This window comes from Caretta caretta, chromosome 11, assembly GCF_965140235.1.
Source record: "Caretta caretta isolate rCarCar2 chromosome 11, rCarCar1.hap1, whole genome shotgun sequence".
Lineage (NCBI taxonomy): Eukaryota > Metazoa > Chordata > Testudines > Cheloniidae > Caretta > Caretta caretta.
In genome coordinates this window covers 56,527,336-56,547,545 of record NC_134216.1, presented here as the reverse complement: position 1 = coordinate 56,547,545, position 20,210 = coordinate 56,527,336, and the positions used below count along the sequence as shown (strand labels likewise).

The 20,210-nt window shown below is 41.4% G+C and overlaps 1 protein-coding gene across 4 annotated transcripts in view; it reads left to right on the top strand.

The window, feature by feature from the left end:
* The first annotated feature begins 6,664 nt into the window (after nt 1-6,664).
* The window catches only part of STK17B (serine/threonine kinase 17b), a 30,747-nt gene continuing 17,201 nt past the window's right edge, over nt 6,665-20,210 (top strand). For 2 of the 4 annotated variants that reach the window (XM_048869887.1, XM_075118033.1), the window contains exons 1-3: nt 6,665-6,773; nt 12,926-13,092; nt 17,814-18,026. In XM_048869887.1, coding sequence (XP_048725844.1) covers nt 12,971-13,092; nt 17,814-18,026 — 335 coding nt within the window. In that variant the 5' untranslated portion in view covers nt 6,665-6,773; nt 12,926-12,970. Of the gene's footprint in view, nt 6,774-6,984; nt 7,282-10,193; nt 10,419-12,925; nt 13,093-17,813; nt 18,027-20,210 lie in introns of those variants that run through there. The other 2 variants (XM_075118034.1, XM_075118035.1) reach the window with 2 other exon arrangements.

Genomic DNA, 20,210 nt, shown 5'->3' with positions numbered 1-20,210 from the left:
AAGCTTTCGTGAGCATAAGCACGAAAGCTTATGTGCAAATAAATTGGTTAGTCTCTAAGGTGCCACAAGTACTCCATTTCTTTTTAAGATGGTAATGGCTCTCTGAGAAGAGCCTCTTAAAGATTTAAGACTGTAATAGTGAAAAATCTCTATTACTTACAGTTCTAAAATCTAGATGGATGGTCCTGAGTGAGTTATGATGTAAAATGTGGCTCTGATTCTTAAAATGTACATTCAAACAACCAAGTGGTATAACACATTCTATATTTTTCAGAAATGGTTCCACCTTACCAAAATCATGCATTTTACTTCTGTTCCTTATTTGTTAGGTTCTGATATAAATATCACCTCCGCTGGATGGTGGCTGCTGTTTCATTTTACAGTGCCACTAGCCAAATAAGGTTCCAATAATAGTCAGCTGCTGAAAATAAACTGAAGCAATGAAGTAGTTAGCTCATTTATCACTGGAGTTAAAATTTCACATTACATTAATGTTGTTGCTCTTACACCAAAGATAGAACAAAAATGAAAGTCTGCAAATTCTAGAGCAACTGCTTAGATTGCCTCCTCACAAAGGGAACTCAACTTGGCAACCAATCAAATCCATCACAGAGATTTTCAAACTGTTTAAAAGATTCAACTGCTTTCAAAAAGCCCTTAGAGCCACTGTCTGTCCGCAAAAAAGCTCTTGGAAACCAAAATGAAGCTTTTATATCTTCAACTTTTATTTTCGTCTTCCCAAGCAATGAGTTAGAAAGCCCTGAATATCACCACATAATTTTTTTATAAACCGTTATTCATATGGGTCTTTCCTATGTGGTTATCTCCTGGTGTGAAGATTACTAAATGCAAAGTAATAGCTCTCTCACGCTTTGCAATGTGCAGATCCAGTGCTATTCCAGTGAGGTCCTGCAGATTGTTCTGGGCTCACTCATACAAGCACTAGAAAAAATTATCAGAGACTACTGAGTAATTCTTGTGACTATGACAATTCAGTGACATGGTTGCTTTAGCCTATAACACAGTGGGAGAACCATAATCATATACAATATACATAATATCATATACAACCATAATCATATACAACTAGTGTTGACGTGGTTAGGCCCAGTCCCCATGTGATAGCTATGGGTTGAATGTCTTGTCCGATAAGAAACTGCATTACAACTAGACAAAGAGGAGAATGTTGCCGGCATGTGTTTGCTGTGTTGTTTACAATATCTCAGAAATCAATGTGCATTTTTGCAGCCCAGCATCTCCCATAATTGTGCTGTATGTGGGCTATTTCTCTCCTGTCCACAGTTTCAGGAGGCAGTTCAAAGCTGTAGCACAGCCTGTGCTAGTCATGCCCCATTCTCGAGCCTGCTGCAGATCTTTTGCTTCTGGGGCATCAGTCAGTGGCACTTGTCTTTGCTCCAGATCTTTCCTATGCTTTTTTCCCCTTTGAGGACAGTAGGGGGCAGTCTTCTTTGTTCTCTCCTCCACTCCTGGACCAGGTATTTAGTAGCACATGGCTGAAGCCACATGGAGTCCCTGTGCAGCACTTCTCTGCCAAGCTCCTCTGGCCCCTTTCAGGGATGGCAGAGCAGGTGTAACCCACACACCTTCTGGGTGTGGTGTTCTGTACCATCTAGTGGCACCGAGACCACTTAGAGAGCAATTAGTGAGTCTGCTCTACAGCCTTAGCTAACAGTTGGCTTTTAGCTCCTGCAGTAGAGGCTTATGTACTAAGCTCCAGAGGTCCCTGGTTTGATCCTGCCTGCTGATGACCTGGGGGGGGGGGGTCTGTCGGTGTTACACAGGCACACAAACATTGGGCTAAACTTAAAAGATGCTTCATCTGTGAGCCAGCTTTAACAGGCTCTACAGAGGACAAATCATGCCCTGCCTGGTTTCAGCAGCTGACCCTAGTACTGCTCGGGTATGGAGCTGTGAGTCAGACAGGTATGTCGGGACCCTTATCCCTCCCAAGAAGCTGCGACTCCACCACAGAAAAGCCCAACCAGGAAACAGAGCTTCTCCCTGTTCTGCTCTAAGGATGAGGAGGACTGTGGCAACTCAGGAGCACAAGAATAAGATCCTAGCATGGCTCCTGGTACCACCACAAGCCCTGAGATGGGTCCTAAGTGCTCTAAAGAGAGAAGCAGAGCTCACAGTCAGGAATTGAGTCAGGAATTTCTGACAGTCTCCGTCCCCCAACCTGGGGGAGCGGGAGTCTACAAGGGAGAACTCTGAGGGAGAAGTTTCTCTCTCAAATATGCCTAAGGTCGATGCAGCTGTGGCATTTCTAGCAAAGGATATGGTTATTTGACCCAAAGGGGACATTTTCCCCCCAATGATCCAATGGATAGGAAGGTTGAAGCAACCCTTACAAGGGACTTTGGTGCTTCCTTAGCCACCCTCAGAGCATCTCTGGCAGCCAAGTGCTTTGTTAAAGCCACATGACTGGAGGACCTTAAAACCCTTAGGGGCAGAGACAAACCCAGTTTTAAGTCTATTCATAAGAAAACCTCCTTATCGTAGCATTTGTTGCTGATGCTTCAATGGATGCTATGAGGTTTTTTGGCAGGGCCATGGAATTTAGATCACTAGCCAGGAGACACGTATGGCTTTGTCCATGGAACGTAGATATTCATTCCAAACAAGTCCTGTGCTCCTCTAAATTAACAAGATCTCTCCTCTTTGGAAAAAAATTGGACAAGATAGTGGCTGAAAACACTGGCAAACCTAAACAGTCTTGTCCCCTCTCCACTTAATACTTTAAAAAGGGACCTCAAAGCCATTATCAGACAGACACACTTGCAGAGGTTCCAAAGGAAAGATGAAAGATATGTCAAAGGAAAACTTTGGAACTGAGGAGTGAAAATCTAGAGATACTCCTGCGTCATCCAAGGGGTCATTATGACAATGGGCGAATGTGCCTCTGCCAAGTCTGCCCAGACCTGAGTTTGGGAGCCATGATTTCCCACTTTCCAGATGACTGGTTTGCTTCTACCACAGACAGTGAGGGATAATGTATCAGGGATACTCCCTTGAGGTAAGGGCTCCACCCCATCCTTTCTTCATCCAGTCTCCCATCACCAGCAACCCTGCCATGTGCAAGCTTGTCCAGAACAAGTTCTCCCATCTCCTGGACAGAGGAGTGATAGGAGTTCCCCCAGAAAAGTGTTCTTAGGGTTTTACTCCATCTTCTTAATTGTTCAGAAGTGCACCAAAGGAGTCAGGGTCATCCTTGACCTCAAAAGACTCACTAAATGGATGAAGAAAACAAAGTTACAGCTGGAGAATCTAGCTTTGATAGTGACATCCCTGTCTTAAGGGGACTTCCTAACCTCAGTGGATGTTGCAGATGTGTACCTCCACAATTCAGTGCACCCCTGCTACTGCAGATTTCTGAGATTTGCTTACAACATAAATTACTACCAGTGCTGAACACTGCCATTCAGTGTCTCGTTAGCCCACTGGGTATTTACAAAAATGCTGGTGGTGATCATAGCCAGACTCAGATCCCAGGTATTCACCTGTATCTCTTTCTGGATGACTTCTTAATCAGAATCCCATGCCAGACCACAGCACACAGTGCCATGATCCAGACTCTGAATCTTCTATAAGTGCACCAATTCATGATAATGCTAAGAAAAGTTCCTTGGTTCCCTTGACAAGGATTATTCACCTGGATGTGGAGATAGACACATCAGTAGCACAGATCTACCCATCACTTGACACATTCCTGAAGATTCAGAATCTGATATTCATGCTGGTTAAGTGCAGGAGCCCAACCATAGCTTAGTGCCTTCAACTACGGAGCCTTCTGGTCTCTTGCACAGAGGTCACCCCATGGGTGAGATCACACCTCCACAGCCTCCAAGCTTTGCTTCTGAAAGTATAGGACCATTCCCTGGAGCACATTCAAGATCAGATACTGATCTCGAACCAGGTCAGCGACTCCTTGAGACAGTGGACAGTCCTGGGCAATATCCACAGGGATCTCTCCATAAACCTTCTAGACCTTCAGGTTCTCACCATCAATACCAGTCTTGAAGGATCGAGAGCACCTCTGGGACCCAGAAGAAGGTGCAGGGCCCCTGAGGAAAGGAACCACAATCAAACTAGCTCTTCTGAGATTCTAGAACCACATGCAAGGAACCACATCCTGGTCCAGTCAGTCAACATGATAGTGGTTGCACATACAAACCTGAATACTGCCTTCAGTTCTGGTTTCCCCATCTCAAAAAAAGATATTCACATTGGAAAAGGTACAGAGAAGGACAACAAAAATGTTTAAGGGTATAGAACAGCTTCCATATGAGGAGAGGTTAAAAAGACTGGGACTGTTCATCTTAGAAAAGAGATGACCACGGATGTGATAAAGGTCTGTAAAATCATGAATGATGTGGATAAAGTAAATAAGAGAGTTTTATTTACCGCTTCACATAAACACAAGAACTAGGGGTCACCCAATGAAATTAATAGACAGCAGATTTAGAGCAAACATAAGTACTTCTTCACACAACACACAGTCAACCTGTGGAACTCATTGCCAGGGATGTTGTGAAGGCCAAAAGTATATCTGGATTAAAAAAAAAAATTTAGGGAGGATAAGTCCATCAGTGCCTATTACAATATGGTCCGGGATGCAACCCCATGTTCTGAGTGTCCCTAAACCCCTGACTGCCAGAAGCCTCGACTGGATGACTAGGGATGGATCACTCTCTATAATTGCCCAATTCTGTTCATTCCCTCTGAAGCATCTGGCACTGGCCACTGTTGGAAGACAGGATACTGGGCTAGATGGACCATTGATCTGACTCAGTATGGCCAGTCTTATTTCCTTAACCAAGGAAGGACAAGGAAAGTAGGTCTTTGTGCAGAAGCAATGGAGAAAATTTAGTGGGCAAAATGACTCTCCCTTTCTTACATTTTCTTTCTGCTAGCAGCATCTCCCACAGTTCTACCCACCCTGGACAGCTCTCCAACTATTTGGATAGTTACCATATAAACAAGGACTTACTGTACGTAGTTACTCAGTTAGCATTGGAATTATTGTTACTAATTATTTTCTACAAATTTTTACACAGCTTTGGAATTAATCATCTGGCAGCAGGCTGGAGAAGGGGGTGTAGCTAGCACAGGTTATGCTACAGTTTTGAATTGCCTTTGGAATCTGAAACAGGAGGGGAATAACCCATATGTAGCAGAATTGTGGGAAACACTGCTTGCAGAAAGGAAATGATCAGGTAAGAAAACTTCCAGTCCACAATACTGAATGATTTTGCCTAGACTTGACTGTCAAATGATATGCCCTCCAACTCGTGTGCTATGCACTTCTTAGCATCCCCTAGTGGTCTTCATCTTATATTTCCTCCATAATATTGTCATTTTTTGTTCTTTCCAAGTTCTAGGACTCCAAAGCTACCATTTGTGTACATATTGTTAAACCTTATTCAAATGTTAAGATTAAAAATGATTAACTGATAAGGAAATATATGATACGTGTGTATGAGGTAGATATATTCTGTCTGTGAACAGTATTTTAGTGGATCTAATACTATACACATAGCAAGTACGGAGGGGAGGAGTTACCAGTTCTTCTGCCTTATCTCTAGAAGCTTTGGAAATATGGCCCTTAGCTATTGCATTTGCACACGTGTAACCTATAAAAAAGTAAATAAGTAAAAGGAAAAAATGTATAGCAATCACGGTCTTTAACTTCCCTCCACGAGAGCAGGGAAATGAAGTGGTGGATAAAGTTTTAAGACTTTGGACCTAAACAACAGGCACGAAGCTACAGCGATATGCAGTAAATTAGAGTAACGCCCTTCTGTCTTAAATGCCTTAAAACATTCCAGTTTTTAAAGTGGCTGCCTCATCTCTTCTGTGAGGGTGTAGATGACAGAGCTCATGATATAGTGTTATCTTCCTTGGGATAGTCTCCCTAACCAGCAAGATGCAGGTTAATAAAGCTAGATTTGCTGCTAGTTTTTTACTGATTTTTTTGTTCGCTGACTAGTTCCTGAGAGGGTTTGATATTTCCCTGAATGTGTAGGGCCAATGTCAGAGGTGACATGACAATGTAAATTTCAGTGAATTGGTATGAGGGCAGGTGGGAGCTACCTGTGGTGGGGGCAAAAGCTTAGGCGGAGACATAGAAATGTGGTGAATAAAAGGTAGAAGAAAGAGCATCCACCGAGCTGCTGGTGGTTTTTCCACTCCCAGCCTCACCTTTCCTCCCACTCAGCCCAAGTTACACCACCGTCCTGTGTCCTAGCAATGAATGCTGTCACACCAGCGGCAGCATCACCTCTGGCAGTGGGGCAGCTTCCTGCCTGGGCCCAGTAACTCCCAGCCCCTGGGGCAGAGCTGATACTAAACGGTTGCACTGCACACCTAGATTCACAGCCGGGGCTGCAATGGGCCTTTCGCTCCGTGCTCTCTGCTCCCTCTCGCGTGCCTCCATTTCCCCATCACCCCTCTGGCCCCCTCCCTCGCCCTTAGGGCTTCCCCTCGCGTGCCTTCGAAAGTGAGTGGCTGCTTGGGCCCTTCCCTCTGTGGGGGAGTTCCTGCCAATCAGCGAGGGAAGGCCCCGCCCACAGCCGGCGCTGATTGGCTCCACACTGGCTCCGCGGGGCGGGGCCGGGCTGGGGGGGCCGCGCCGCCGGGTTGCGCTTTTCAAACGCCAACTGTGCGGGCTGCGGTTGGGGCGCCGGGCAGAGCCGAGCGCGAGGGCGGCGCCGTCTGTTTGTGGGGGCGCGTGAGAAGCGGGGTGCTTCGCGGTGAGTGCCCGGGGGACCCTGGCCCCTTGCGCGGATGGGACGCCCCGAGAGAGGCGCCTCCAGGCTGCCCCCGGGGTACGTCCCCGAGCGCCACCGAGCCGGGTGGCACCTTCCTCCTTCAGCGACTGGGGGAGCCCGCGCGGCGTAGGGTGGGGGCGGGCACAGCCGGAGCGTCGCCAAGCCCGGGGCGAGCGGCGCCCAGCCCTGTCACCCTGCCGGCGGGTGGCAGCCGCCCAGGGAACCGGCGGCAGAACGCCCGGGGCGCTGGGACTCTCGCCGTCGGCTCCGTGGCTGGCAGGGGGGCAGCCGGGCGGGCCGTTCTCCCACGCACGCTGCCCCCTCAGTGCCCCGGGCCCGCAGCGGGCTCAGCCATAGCGCTCGGCGAGCCGGCCTGAAGGAAGAACCTCTCTGGGGCCGAGCGCCGGCCTCTGTAACGCGTTAGGTGCCTCTCCTGGTAGGCCGTTGTCAGAGCTGGGGAGGGCTGCGCCGCCGGCGAGTGAAGCCCTAGGTACGAAGGGGGGCGTTCAGGTGGGGGTTGTTGGGGTTAAGCCCTGTTAATTTTCAGTATTTAAGAGAGGTTGCCCAAACTAACTTACTTGGGAAGGCTGGAGGAGTTCCCACATCCTTAGTTCCGTCCTTCCCACCCAGTGTAAAAATACTCCCGTGTTTTTAACTTTGTTCTGTTACTGGCACGTGAAGTGGGCAACACAGGCCCTAACATAAAGGGTAAAACAAAACTTAGCAGAGGATGGAGCTTGGTGGGCGGCAGGGTTAATGACTTCACCATCTGTGAAGCTTTCTGTAACCATACTTCCCTACAGGACTCCACAGCAGCGAGAGAAGCTCTTGCTTGTGTGAGTTCTGGACATCATTTTAAGGCTATGGGCGCTGTGGGTCCTACTTCTTACACCCTTGAGAATGCACTCAGACCTCTCTTCTAATTCTAGACAAACCATTTCATATGCTGTCCTGATGTAGTTCACAAATGCCTGTGTTCTTCTCTGCTGAAACTACAGCTTCACAGCTCCAGAGTATAGTTTGTTTTTTTTAAAAATGTCTTTCTTTTGTTTTAGTTGGATAAATGACACTTTATTGTATTTTCTCAGGTTTTTTACCTACTCCCACAACTCATGCTTGAAATATGTCTAACACTGTAGCAAAAAAATGAAATGCTTGAACCTTTATGTTTTCTAATGTTTTATTACTCTGAATTTTTCTTTTTGAAGACATTAAATGTATATGAATTTGAAATTTTCTTTACTTAACTGCCTTTGTTTCCAGTGGAGTTTAAAAAACTAGGGAGCCTGATCCTGTGAACACATTGCATATTTGTCCTGCCTTGAGTGCAGGGCACTGGACAAGGTGACCTATTGAGGTCCTACACTTCTCTGACTTTTTTGATTGCACAGATCTGCTTTGGGCCATCATGTGGCATCTCTCTTTTCTTGTACCAATATCATGTGATGATATTTAGCATTATTCTGCTGCCTATTTTTTTAAATTTAGTTTGTGTTTCCCCACTGGCTCTTCAGAAGCAGAGCACAAGATGCTATTGGTCTTACATAAACAATGGCGTGCTTTTTTCCCCTTCATATTCTCAAGTAACTGCTATTTTTTTTTTAAAGCTGCATTTGTTATCTAATCATAACAGTGTAAAAGGAGTGCCAACTTTGGCACAATTTAATTTTTAAAAATTATTTAATCCTAAAGAGATTCACAAAACTACAGATATGTCTCTACAATTTATAAAATTCTAGTGAAAAAAGTAGTTTTAAAACAAGCACACACGGCAAGTTTGAAAGCCAAACAATGCAGTAATAAGAACCTAAAAGTAAAACTACATTTTGCTCCATTTGGGCTATTAAAGGTACACCCAGTATAAGTAGTGACCAATTGGATTTTCAACATTATTTCACTTTCATAATCTAAGTTGCTATTACTAAAATGGGTAAATAAAGGCTTGTTTATAACATAACTTTTGAAGTTGTCCTTTAATATGTTATGTTTGGCCTAAATTGTGTTCCCTTTATATTTTAATTAAAAAACTTGTCAAAACTTTGAAACCATGATACAGTCTTCTTCGAAAAATCCACAAACTGGATTTAATGAGTGTTATTTCTTATAGCCAATAAGTACATGAGTCAAAGTAGTTCCATTCTGAATGTATAAACTGGTGATTTCACAGTATTGAAATCACAGAGAACTGGTGATTTCACAGTATTGGTGTGCATGTGTTAGATATGAATGATAACTGGAGGAGGGAAACAATACTTCTTTTGTTGTTTCCCTCCTCCACCCCCAAATTGGAAGATAAACTGCTGACACTGAAGTTGTTTAATCATCTATTCATAGAAATGTAATTCTGGAAGAAATCTCAAGAGGTTATCTAATCCAGCCCTCCTCACTGAAGCAGGACCAAATGGGCTCAGATCATCCCTGATAGGTGTTTGTCTAATATGTTGTTAAAAACTCCAGTGATGGGGATTCCACAACCTCATTTGGTAACCTATTCCAGTACTAAGCTATCCTGAAAGTTAGAAAAAATTTTCCTTCTACGTAACCTAGATCTTCCTTGCTGTAGATTAAGCCCATTACTTTTTGTACTACCTTCAGTGGACATTGAGAACAGCTGATGACTGTCCTCTTTATAACAGCCCTTAACACACTTTAAGACTGTTACAGGTACCCGCTCAGTCTTTTATCAAGACTAAAACATTCCCAGTTTTTAAAGCTTTCCTCATAGGTCAGGTTTTCTAAAGTTTTTATCATTTTGTTGATCTCCTCTGGACTCTCCAATTTGTTCCCATCTTTCTTAAAGTGTGATGCCTATAAGAAGACACAGTAGTCAAGCTGAGGCCTCTACAGTACTGAACAGAGCAGGACAATTACCTCCCCTGTCTTACACATGACACTCCAGTTAATATACCCCAGGATGTTAGGGGGTGTGTGTTTTTTTTGTTTTTTTGCAGCTGCATCATTCAATTTGTGATCCATTATTACCCCCAGACTGTTTTTAGGAATACTACCATCTCGCCAGTTACTCCCCATTTTGTAGTGGTGCATTGGATTTTTTTCCTTTTCAAGTGTATCACTTTGCACATATCTGCATTGAATTTCATCTTGTAGATTGCAGAATAATTCTCCAGTTTATCAAGGTCATTTTGATTTCTAATCCTTTTCATCAAAGGGCTTGCAACTCCTCCCAGCTTGGTGTCATCCACAATTTTTTTTAAGCATACTCTCTACCCCATTATCTGAGTCATTAATGAAAATATTGAATAGTACTGGTCTCAAGGCAGACCCCTTCAAGACTCCACTAGATACTATTGAACTTTCAAAAATAGTATAAATTTCTATTGATTTACATTTTTAACTGTTCAAAATCATGTTTTAACTTCACTCTTTTTGTTGTTGTTTGCTGTTGTCCCTAAGTAACCCTGTTATGTTCAGATTTGCATCACGCTTACCATATGACATGAAAGATCACTACTTGCTGTTCTGAGACTTCGGCATAACTGTGTGAAGCTGTATCCTTCGACAAGCAGGGAATCATTGGGAAACTTATTCTTTTAGTGCAGCCTGAATATCTCAAATGCCGTCATTTCAATAACCTTGACGTCTCTATAAAAGACTTCTACATTTAAAGTAAGCCCCGAGTACTGCAATTGGATCTATGTGGCTGACCCCTTTTGCCTTTCGTGGTAGGCCCCTCAGATGGAAGGGCAGCCTGTGCAGACTTGATTGCAGTATCAGGATTTACATGTTCAACTTAAATGTTTGTTTTAGCTGTTAAAAACCAAACTTTAAGATATTCAGAGTAGCATAGAAACTGGTTTGCAATGACTCCTCAAACTATGTCAAAGACTCTTATTGCATGCATTTATAGTGCTTCAGAACATATTTTCCCCTGAAATAGGCTGGATGTTTCAGTCTTTAAATTTTAGGAAGGGCAGTTTGAAGGATGGGCTATTAAAAAAAAAAAAGTGGGGGGGGGAAAATGGGGTTGAGTGCTGGCTGCCTCAGTCTCTTCCAACTGCAGTAGCAAAGAGACCAGAAATCTTACCAGGTTCATGGACCCAGGTTTGTTAGAATGGAGTGTTCCCAGTGATACATCAGCCTTAGTTTAGTTAGGTTTTAATTAGCTAGCTCTCTATATTTGTTGTTGTTTTTTTGTCTAAGGCTATTAGTGCCCTGGCATAAGTACTTGGTTCTGACACATTGGAATTGGAGACAGAAACCAGAGTTTAAGGTGTGCCTCTTACTTGCTGGTTCTTCCTACTTTGGATGCACATATGCATCATCTGGCCTGCTTCGGTTGGTGTGGGGGAAGGTCATCTAATTTCCTGTTGTTTCATATGCAACACCTTTGACTCTGGGACCAGAAAGGAGCATCAGAATCTCTTGCAACCTATGCTGTAGTAGGAACCATTAGTTAAACGTTCCAGGTCTGAAATGCAGGTGTCTGTAAGTGCTGGAAGACCAGCCTCAGCTCTGATCCCCAGGTTAAAAAGTCTGGCAAGGTTTCAGAACAGTTGTTAGACTCCCTGGCTTGGGGAAAATCTAAGAAGCTGGTCACTGTGAATTGGTGGAGATTGGCTGTGGCAGAGCATAAAAGCTTGGCCTCACGTGTCAGTATCTGATGAAAGAGCCAGTCCTTGAGAGCATAGCCTTAATGTTCCAGCACTTCTGGATTTGCATATTGAAGTGAAAAGCAAACCTATGCAGAAGTCAGAGCTACAGCAGAGGGTGACATTGAGGGCCAGGTCCATATTATGGAACCATACCCTGCCCCAGATTCAAGGCCATCAGTTCAGTGCCCAAAACCTCATTTTAAGTTGCTTGCAGCTTCTTTGGAGCCATTGATTTTACTGGAACCATAGTTACTGTGATGGCTCAGGTTCATTGCATCAAGCCACTGGATAATCCTCATTTGAATCTGCCCCTCATGCAGCACTGGATATGTAGTACTCGGTGCTTTATTTTTTTTTAAGGAAAGAACAATAATGCAGGTGCCAAGCTGGTTTCTTCTTTTCCTTTTCCAAGAAAGAAAATGGAAAAAACTTATGTGGATAACCGATTTCCCTAGTGACATAAATCTCACCAGAGAAGTTGGAACTTCCCCCTACTGGTTTTCCAGGAAAAAACCTACTGGTTTTCCAGGAAATGTTTTACCCCTTTGAGCTGTTTGCTTAATCAAGTCATTGTTCTCACCATTGGAAGCCCTCTCAATCTATGCTTTGGTCTGGAATTGAGCCACAATCAGCCTGATAGCTATCCTTGCCTTTCCGCTCCCAGGGAATGGATCAGGGATCCTCCAGAGTAGCATGAAGACTCTTGGTTCCAACCTTCCAAACCATGGTATCGCCCTCCTTCATCCAAGGAATTTTGATAAGAAATTCCCTGCTGGGTACTGACATGACTGAGAGGTACCCTGATGGTGAGATTTCTAAGGCACATAGTATGGAAGTGTAGGACAAGGCCCAAAGATTACTTTGAATGTAGCTATGGCCTACACAAACACAGGCTATGAAAATTGCAGTACTGGGTTATAATCTACTGGGTTTTATAGGCAGCTAATGGAAATAATGTTGGCGGGTGTATTTTAAACTTGTGTAGCAGTATATTACCAAGGTAACAGAGCTGAGATGCTACATGCACATCAGTAGGTTTTAAATGACCTCGCCTAATTATAAGAACATAGCTAGTAACTCATAAGCCTGGGAAGGTGTGCAGATTTATTCCCTGGTTTAATGTTGTATATTAAAGGATTACCACAACTCTTAATAATGAGAACTTATTTTATGAAACTCTTATATAAAATATTCCTCTGCTTTCCTGTTTTCTTTGCTATTTTGATAGACATGGTAAGAACAGAGAGGACATTTTAGATGCTGTACTAACAAATGTGTCACAAACAGTTTTTATATGGCCATAGCTCAGCCTGTTATCCATTGACTTCAGTTCATAAGTGGTCCTTATTCTTATTGGTTAAAATGTTTTTTTTCTAAGAAATGTGAAAAACCATTCATATTTCAAAGGTGTTAAAGCAGCTGTTTTTGATGACATAGCTTTATGAGATGACTTTTCCTGCTGTGCAGCAGTGGGATTTTTGTAGTATTGGTCATATTTAAATGCGTATTTTGCTTTGACAGGTGAAAATAGATAACCAGCAAAAGAGAGAAGACCTTGTGTTAATTATGTCCAGGAGAAAGTCGGAGAGCAAAAGCCTTTTAGGCTTGTTGTCCACATCTCTTCAGACACAAATCAAGATGGATAATTTTTACAATTTTTACATGCTTGATCCTAAAGAGCTAGGAAGGTAAGAACATTTATTTTACATGATGGTTTTGGGGGGAAAGGGATGTAACTTCACATGGAAAAGAAATCCGAGCTACAGTGGGATATTTTTTGAAAGAGTAATATAGCCCCAGCCTGTGTTGTTTTTTCTAGTAGACTTCACAAGGTGGAGCATGTGGAAGAAGTGAAGTGCATTTCTTCCTCTGTTCATATCCCCAGACCAGTGGAAAGGTCTATGTGGGGTCTAGGGGAAGATGCAATATAGATGGCTTGTCTGCCCTTTCCACACAAGTGTATGTAGATTTGTGTGTACAGGATCCCCTCTACATGTGTGTCAGGGAGCATGATTCTTTTCTTCTATACACATACTTCAGAAAGATGCTGAAGTAGTCATAATCTAAATAAGACATGGAAAAATTTCAAAAGGTGGATAGTATGAGGAGTAATTATAAGGAAGGGTGGAAGGCAGCATTTCCCAAAGTTTTGAAAGCTGAGTCCCACCTTCAACCCTACCATTTCATGGTGTTAAAGGGCTACCCAAAATGGACAATCACTTGAAGTAGACTGTCTAGATCTTCATTGTATGATACTACTTCTCCTTTCATACATTCTGTGTATTAGTGAAATACTGGAATCTCAAACAAACATAGCTCACCAGTTACTCTGATTATAGTTTCCAAGATTTTTTTGCAATCCCATTATCTAGAGCCTTACTCTTTTAAATGCAAGCTGAAAATCTGGAGAACAAAGCGAGAGGCCTGTTTGCCCCCTTTCTCCGTCCTCCCCCGCTAGTCTTTGCCGACGCTCTGAGGAAGCATTGATGTATAGATTGCTTGAAGAAATTGATTTTAAAGAGTAGGGAAGGACACCTTGGTCTGTTCTGGGGGTTGGGAGCAGCATGCTAGGAGGCACAAAGCCAAGTGTAGGAAGGACATGAAAGGAGGAGTTCGGAGAGAAGAATGGGAAATATCTGGAAATAAGAGTGGAGATGTAGAATGTCAGGTTTCGTAGGCGAGGAAGTGCTATGGTGTTATGGTAAGGGCCACGTAGCCACGGAAGGGATTCTAAGGATAGGGTGATGTGCTTGGAGCAGAGGAAGTGTGTGATGCCAGTAGTCCTGTTTTAGACAGATTGGAGTGGGGAGATGAGAGATGGAGAAGGCTGCACTATTCATTGTATGTGACAAAGGTGTTAACAAGGGGGACAGTGAAGAAATGACATATTCCGCAGGAAGTCTTTAGCAAAATGTTTCTACTTCACATGTCAGGTGTGAAATAGTACATTCATGTATATCTTATGAAACTTCATTAAATGAATCTCTGCATACCCTGTGTGCATGGTGGTGGTTTACCAGGGATAATCTTAACTATCCATTTCTTTATTTCACTGTTAAAATGTAATGAATTTCCTGCGTTTCTACAGATACTTTTCAATTAAAAAAAAAAATCTTTCCTTGAACTTACTGATATATTGTGTCTTAACTCATCTTACAGGCTTTTTTTTCTTAATTAGCACAAGTTTAAATGTATGGTGCATTGCAAATCAAAAGCAATAACTTTTATGAGTGATAACTCTTGTATCATCTGTTCATGAAATACTATCACTGACTTTTCAAAACTAGTGTTCACTCTAAGTCAGGGGTGGGCAAACTTTTGGTCCAAGGGCCACATCAGGGTGCGAAACTGTATGGAGGGCCGGGTAGAGAAGGCTCTGTCCCCCAAACAGCCTGGCCCCTGCCCCCTATTCGCCCCCTCCCACTTCTCGCCCCCTGACTGCCCCGACCTATCTACACCCCTGCCCCCTGACAGGCCCCTGGGACTCCCATACCCTATCCAACTCCCCCTGTTCCCCGACCCCTGACCACCCCAGAACCTCTGCCCCATCCAACCACCCCCTGCTCCCTGACTGCCCCCTGGACTCCCTACCCAACCCTCTCACTGCTGTGTGCTGCCCCCTTACCATACCGCTCAGAGCGGCAGAAGTTCGCAGCCCTGCTGCCTGCGTGGTGGCATGGCTGCGAGGAAGGGGGAAAAGCGGGGGAGGGGCTGGGGGTGAGCCTCCAGGGCCAGGAGCTCAGGGACCAGGCAGGAATATCCCGTGGGCTGGATGTGGCCTGTGGGCCATAGTTTGCCCACCTCTGCTCTAAGTGAAAGGAAGATGTTCAGGAAATTAGCAGGAAAGATCTGACTGTTTACATGAAACTGTGTGCATTCTTCAATAAAGAGCTTATACTTGGACTTTGCTGGTGTTGCCTGTCTCTCTGCGGTCAGACAACGAACCGTGCTGTCTGGGGTTCAAGTCCCCGACAAAACTTAAATGGTTTCTCTTTTTTTTTTTTAAATTTAAGTTGTGGTTGGTAGGGTCAGACAAATAAAATATAAGCTTTTGGTGCGTATCTTCAAATTTTATTATATGTTGATTCATGTTAAACAACAGATTATTGCAAAGCATTTTCACAGCTGGGAAAGCAGTTACCCATTTCAAATTATCTCTCATAAGAGGGTGTGCATGTCAGGTTAAGAGCATACCTCTACCTCTTTCTTTTAACTAATTCATTTGTTGACAATTTCATGATATGCACCCCTATCTGTCTGCACATTGTGTGTGGCTTTGGTTTTTTTAAAGCAACATTTTGTTCTTCGTTATTTTACTATCTGGTCTGTTGCAAGATAGTGAGGAAGTATCTAGTCAATATTTTTAACAATAAATACTAGAAATTTGTGGAATTTTACCCCATTTCATAATTCATCAGATTTTATACTAATTGGAAGGTGTATTTAATATTACCTGCAAATGGAAACTGTTTTGTTGAACAGCATGGACATATTTTGTGTAGTGAGTTTGATTCAGACTTCAACAGGGGCCTCAATCCAGAATCCAGTTTTGCACATGACCTTTTCAAGCACTATCTTTTGTGTGCATAGGTGATAGAATTTACGTGTGGAAAGACATCACCTACACACTCAGTGATGTATATGAACAAATGGAGGTAACTCTGAAAATATACAGTATGGTGATCTTTGTATATAAAACTATAGAAATGTTTTTCATATTTACACCATTTGAAATTTTTCATTTTATTTCAAGTGGTGTAATTTTAATTTTATCTTAAGTTCTTAAAGGTTCATGCTGTTTTTTGTCTAATTCTGAAAATACTTCATAATTGTGGAACTAGGCACTTTTGGAAATGTCCTTGTGATCATAAACCTTGCTTTTTCAAGAGTTTGTAACTTGGCTTAGGGAGTACATTTTTTTCTAATTTTCTAAAAGGTCAGCTTGGTTTTTAGAAACAGTATGTGGCTTTCTTCTAAAAACTTATCTTTACCAAAACATATGTTTGCTTCTATACTTAAACAGTTGTCAAGGAAATGAAACGGAATGCTTTGTCTCTGTACTATATTCAAGAAGGGGAGTGATGTCTAGCACCTAAAAAATAGGACTGAGTGACAAGATTACGGGATTGTATTTCTGGTTTTATCATTGACTTTCTGCATGAACCTGGGCAAGTCTCTTGCTTTTCCATGCCTGAGTTTAGCCGTCTAAAAGTTCATCTTGTAACTCCGCTTTCCAGTTTGTTTTTAAAATAGACAAATAAAACATGTAAGAATTGATTTTTGTAAAAATGGACAAAAGCTGAAGCTTCTGTTTGCAATCTTGAGAATTGTTTATGGAGGGAATTTGTGGGCCTTGAAAATCTCCTACACTTAATGGGAGCTTCTTCCCAATAAGGCACACTTTTAGTGAAACCTTAATATAAATCAAGGGAGGCTATCTGTAATTCCCAGAAATTACTTAATCCTAAATTAGAAATAAATTGTCTAAAAATAAACATGACAAATAAAAGAAACTTTTATAACTATTAAGCTGTGTCACAGGAAGGGGAATGAATCTTAAATGTGTGTGCAGCACTTTGAGATCTTGGCATTGAATGCCCTACATATGCAAAAAAAAATTTTGTGCACATTTAATTTTTTTTAGCTAATTTGAACTGGACATTGTAAGACCCTTAATAGATTGAAGTGATTTCTAATCTTGCTATAATATTAGTACATCCGATGTTTGCTGAAATGATGGTGTTGATCTATTAAAAGAAACAGTACACTAGCCAGGGTTCTCAAACTATTGAGATGTGGTCCAACCTGTGGAAGAGATTCTTTTGTGGATTGCCTCCCTTTTTGTTCCCGATTGCATAATATCCCTGTAGTAACAACAATTGCTTATGTGGAAAAATAACTAATTTTAGTTCTTTACTGCAACCTGATTGCATATGAACCTTCATTTTTGATTAAATATTGTATTACCATGGTTTCCTGTCTGAGAATGTTTTAATCCATAAACATTGAAGAAATGCAGTAAAAGTTTCCTAGATGCCTGAAAGAACCTGCCATTTGGTTTTGTAGCTCACAGTGAAACCATGCTATATAGGTGCTGTCTAACTACTTTTTTTGAACATGTAATTCTCTTTGGAGAATAATGTACTAGAAAAATATTAACATATCTTCAGGACCCAAAAAAAGTGATCTTTGGATCTTGAAAGCTTGTCTTTTTCACCAGCAGAAGTTGGCTCAATAATCTATTAGCTCACCTACCTTGTTGCTCTTATATCCTGGGACCATCACAGCTACAACAACACTGCAAACAGCTATTTATCTTAAGTATTTGTGAAGTGCCCATACTTAAGCTTCAGTGTAACTGTCATAATTTTCACTAAAGAAATCTTAATCTTTTCCATTCTCTTTGCAGAGGAAGATGTGCTGTGGTTAGAAAATGTATAGCTAAATCCACAGGCCAAGAATACGCAGCTAAATTTCTAAAGAAGAGGAGAAGAGGACAGGACTGCAAAGCAGAAATTTTACATGAAATTGCTGTGCTCGAATTAACGAAGTCTAGTCCTCGTGTAGTTAATCTCCATGAAGTGTATGAAATGACAAATGAAATCATCTTAGTGTTGGAATAGTAAGTATGCATTACATCAACTTCACTATTTATAATAGATTTGTTAACATTCATTGTTTGTATCAGTTGACCAAAAGTAATCGGGAGAACAACATATAAGTGTATATACAGTGTAGTTAAAATTTCCTTTTGTCCCTTGTGACCTAGAATTTTCCAGGTATGATTTATATTCATGTCAAAAGATGTGTTGAAACCATCATAGTTAATTTACATGCTTTTGTGCTTTGTAAATGACAGTTTTTCATCATCAATTATAAATAACTAATACAAGATAAATATTGCAGAAACAATAAAATTTATGACAGGTTTCAGAGTAGCAGCCGTGTTAGTCTGTATTTGCAAAAAGAAAAGGAGTACTTGTGGCACCTTGAAGACTAAATAAATAAATAGATAGATAGATAGGTTAGTCTTCAAGGTGCCACAAGTACTCCTTTTGTTTTTAATAAAATTTATGCTATAGTGACATAAATCAAGAAAATTGAACAATATATATAATAGTGCTATACTTAAAGTTCAAAAATAAATGAATATAATTAGATTAATAAACATGCACACTTAAACCTGCATTCAGGAAATGCAAAAATTAAGACTTGAGTGACAGAATTAACATGGTTGCATTTTGCAACTTCTGTGTTTTATGGTATACATATTGGGACAAACACAGCGCTAGTTACATATTTCACCAGGAAAAACGAGTAGAAAATGATTGTGAAAACATTGGAGTTGGGACCTTTACTTTTGCATCTTTTACTCCTGTTTTTTTTAAAAAGGGAAAAAAATTACTGGTGCTTAATATACAATATTTAAATTAACCCAAGTAGGTTTTGAAGATAAATCCCTTTCAGAGGATCAATCTGGAGAAGGAATGAGTTCCCACTCTTTTTTTTTTTTTTTTTGCATAGGTACATTTTTCTTCATGTTCTTCATAATTCTTCAAGTTAATGGGGAAACATTGTATGTTTATGTTGTGACAGACATCTTTAAGACAAAATTGTGGAGAGACCCTAACATTAAAGCGACTAATTAATGACTGTTCACTTATTGCTGAATATGGATATTCAGGTTAAATGTTCTGTATTCGGGGTGGGGGGACGGGGACGACGACAAAATTCCTTACCAATATTAAAAAGAACAGACCTCTGAAACCAAAAGTTTTAAATATGACTTATCCTCCCTCCATCCTCCTATGCTGCTTGCTTTTATCAGATTGTGCTGTGTTTTTGGCCACATCCTATCTAGCTAAGAGAAGTAAGATCTTTTTTTTTTTTTTGTCAGTTCCTGGCTGAAAATTAGTCAGTTCCACTTTTGTCTCAGTTTCTGATCAATATTATTTTCAGGTTTTCATGCACTCATAATGTTGCAAACACTGTAGAGGCAATATTTTTTGTTTAAAAATACCCCTGTCAATTTTAAATACACAAAACAGGTATTTCTGTTGGTAATCAGGTTTTGTAAAATCTTCTGTATAATCATATTAGATCAAATTCAACTAGTGTTTGTGTAAGTAGACTTTTTTTTTAATAATCATTTCCCTAGGAGAACAGTCTTTTTAACGTCAGCCACCAAGAGAAAATGTACACTGATCCCTTGTAAGAGGTCTGGGTTTACTAGCATACTCCATGCATGCTTTTTTGCTAGTAACTCTCTTACACCATGTACCTGACTTTGAGAAGTGTTGGACACTTGCAGTTCCTATTGACTCCAGCTGGTGTTTAGATGCCTGGTTCTCAGAGATGCTGAATATCCACTCTGGTTGCTCAGGACCTCTGAAAATCAGGCCATGTATTTTAGGTGCCCATGTCTGAAAATGGTGGCTGTTGTCGAAGACCATTTTGATATCTGAAATTTATCAGTTCTTGCTAGCTGTGTATAAAACACACACACTTTTATAGGAACATTAGTGTCCAGGGTGTGAGATAAATACGACCGACTAGACTAAGTTTCTCTGAGCAAATAAAGTTTTTTATTTTTAGTAGCTTCATTGATTCTTAATGTTTTTCCAAGTTAGAGTGTGTCAAGATTACCAAACTCATTTAATGTAGGTTCTAAAATTTGTATCAAACTGTGCTGCTGGATGTCAAAGGCAAGTGCTTTTTCTGTCAGACTGTCTGTTTCCCAACACATCCTGATGGCTCAAGTAGCTTAATCAGTCAAACTGGAATTAGGGACAAAGTCCTGACAAAT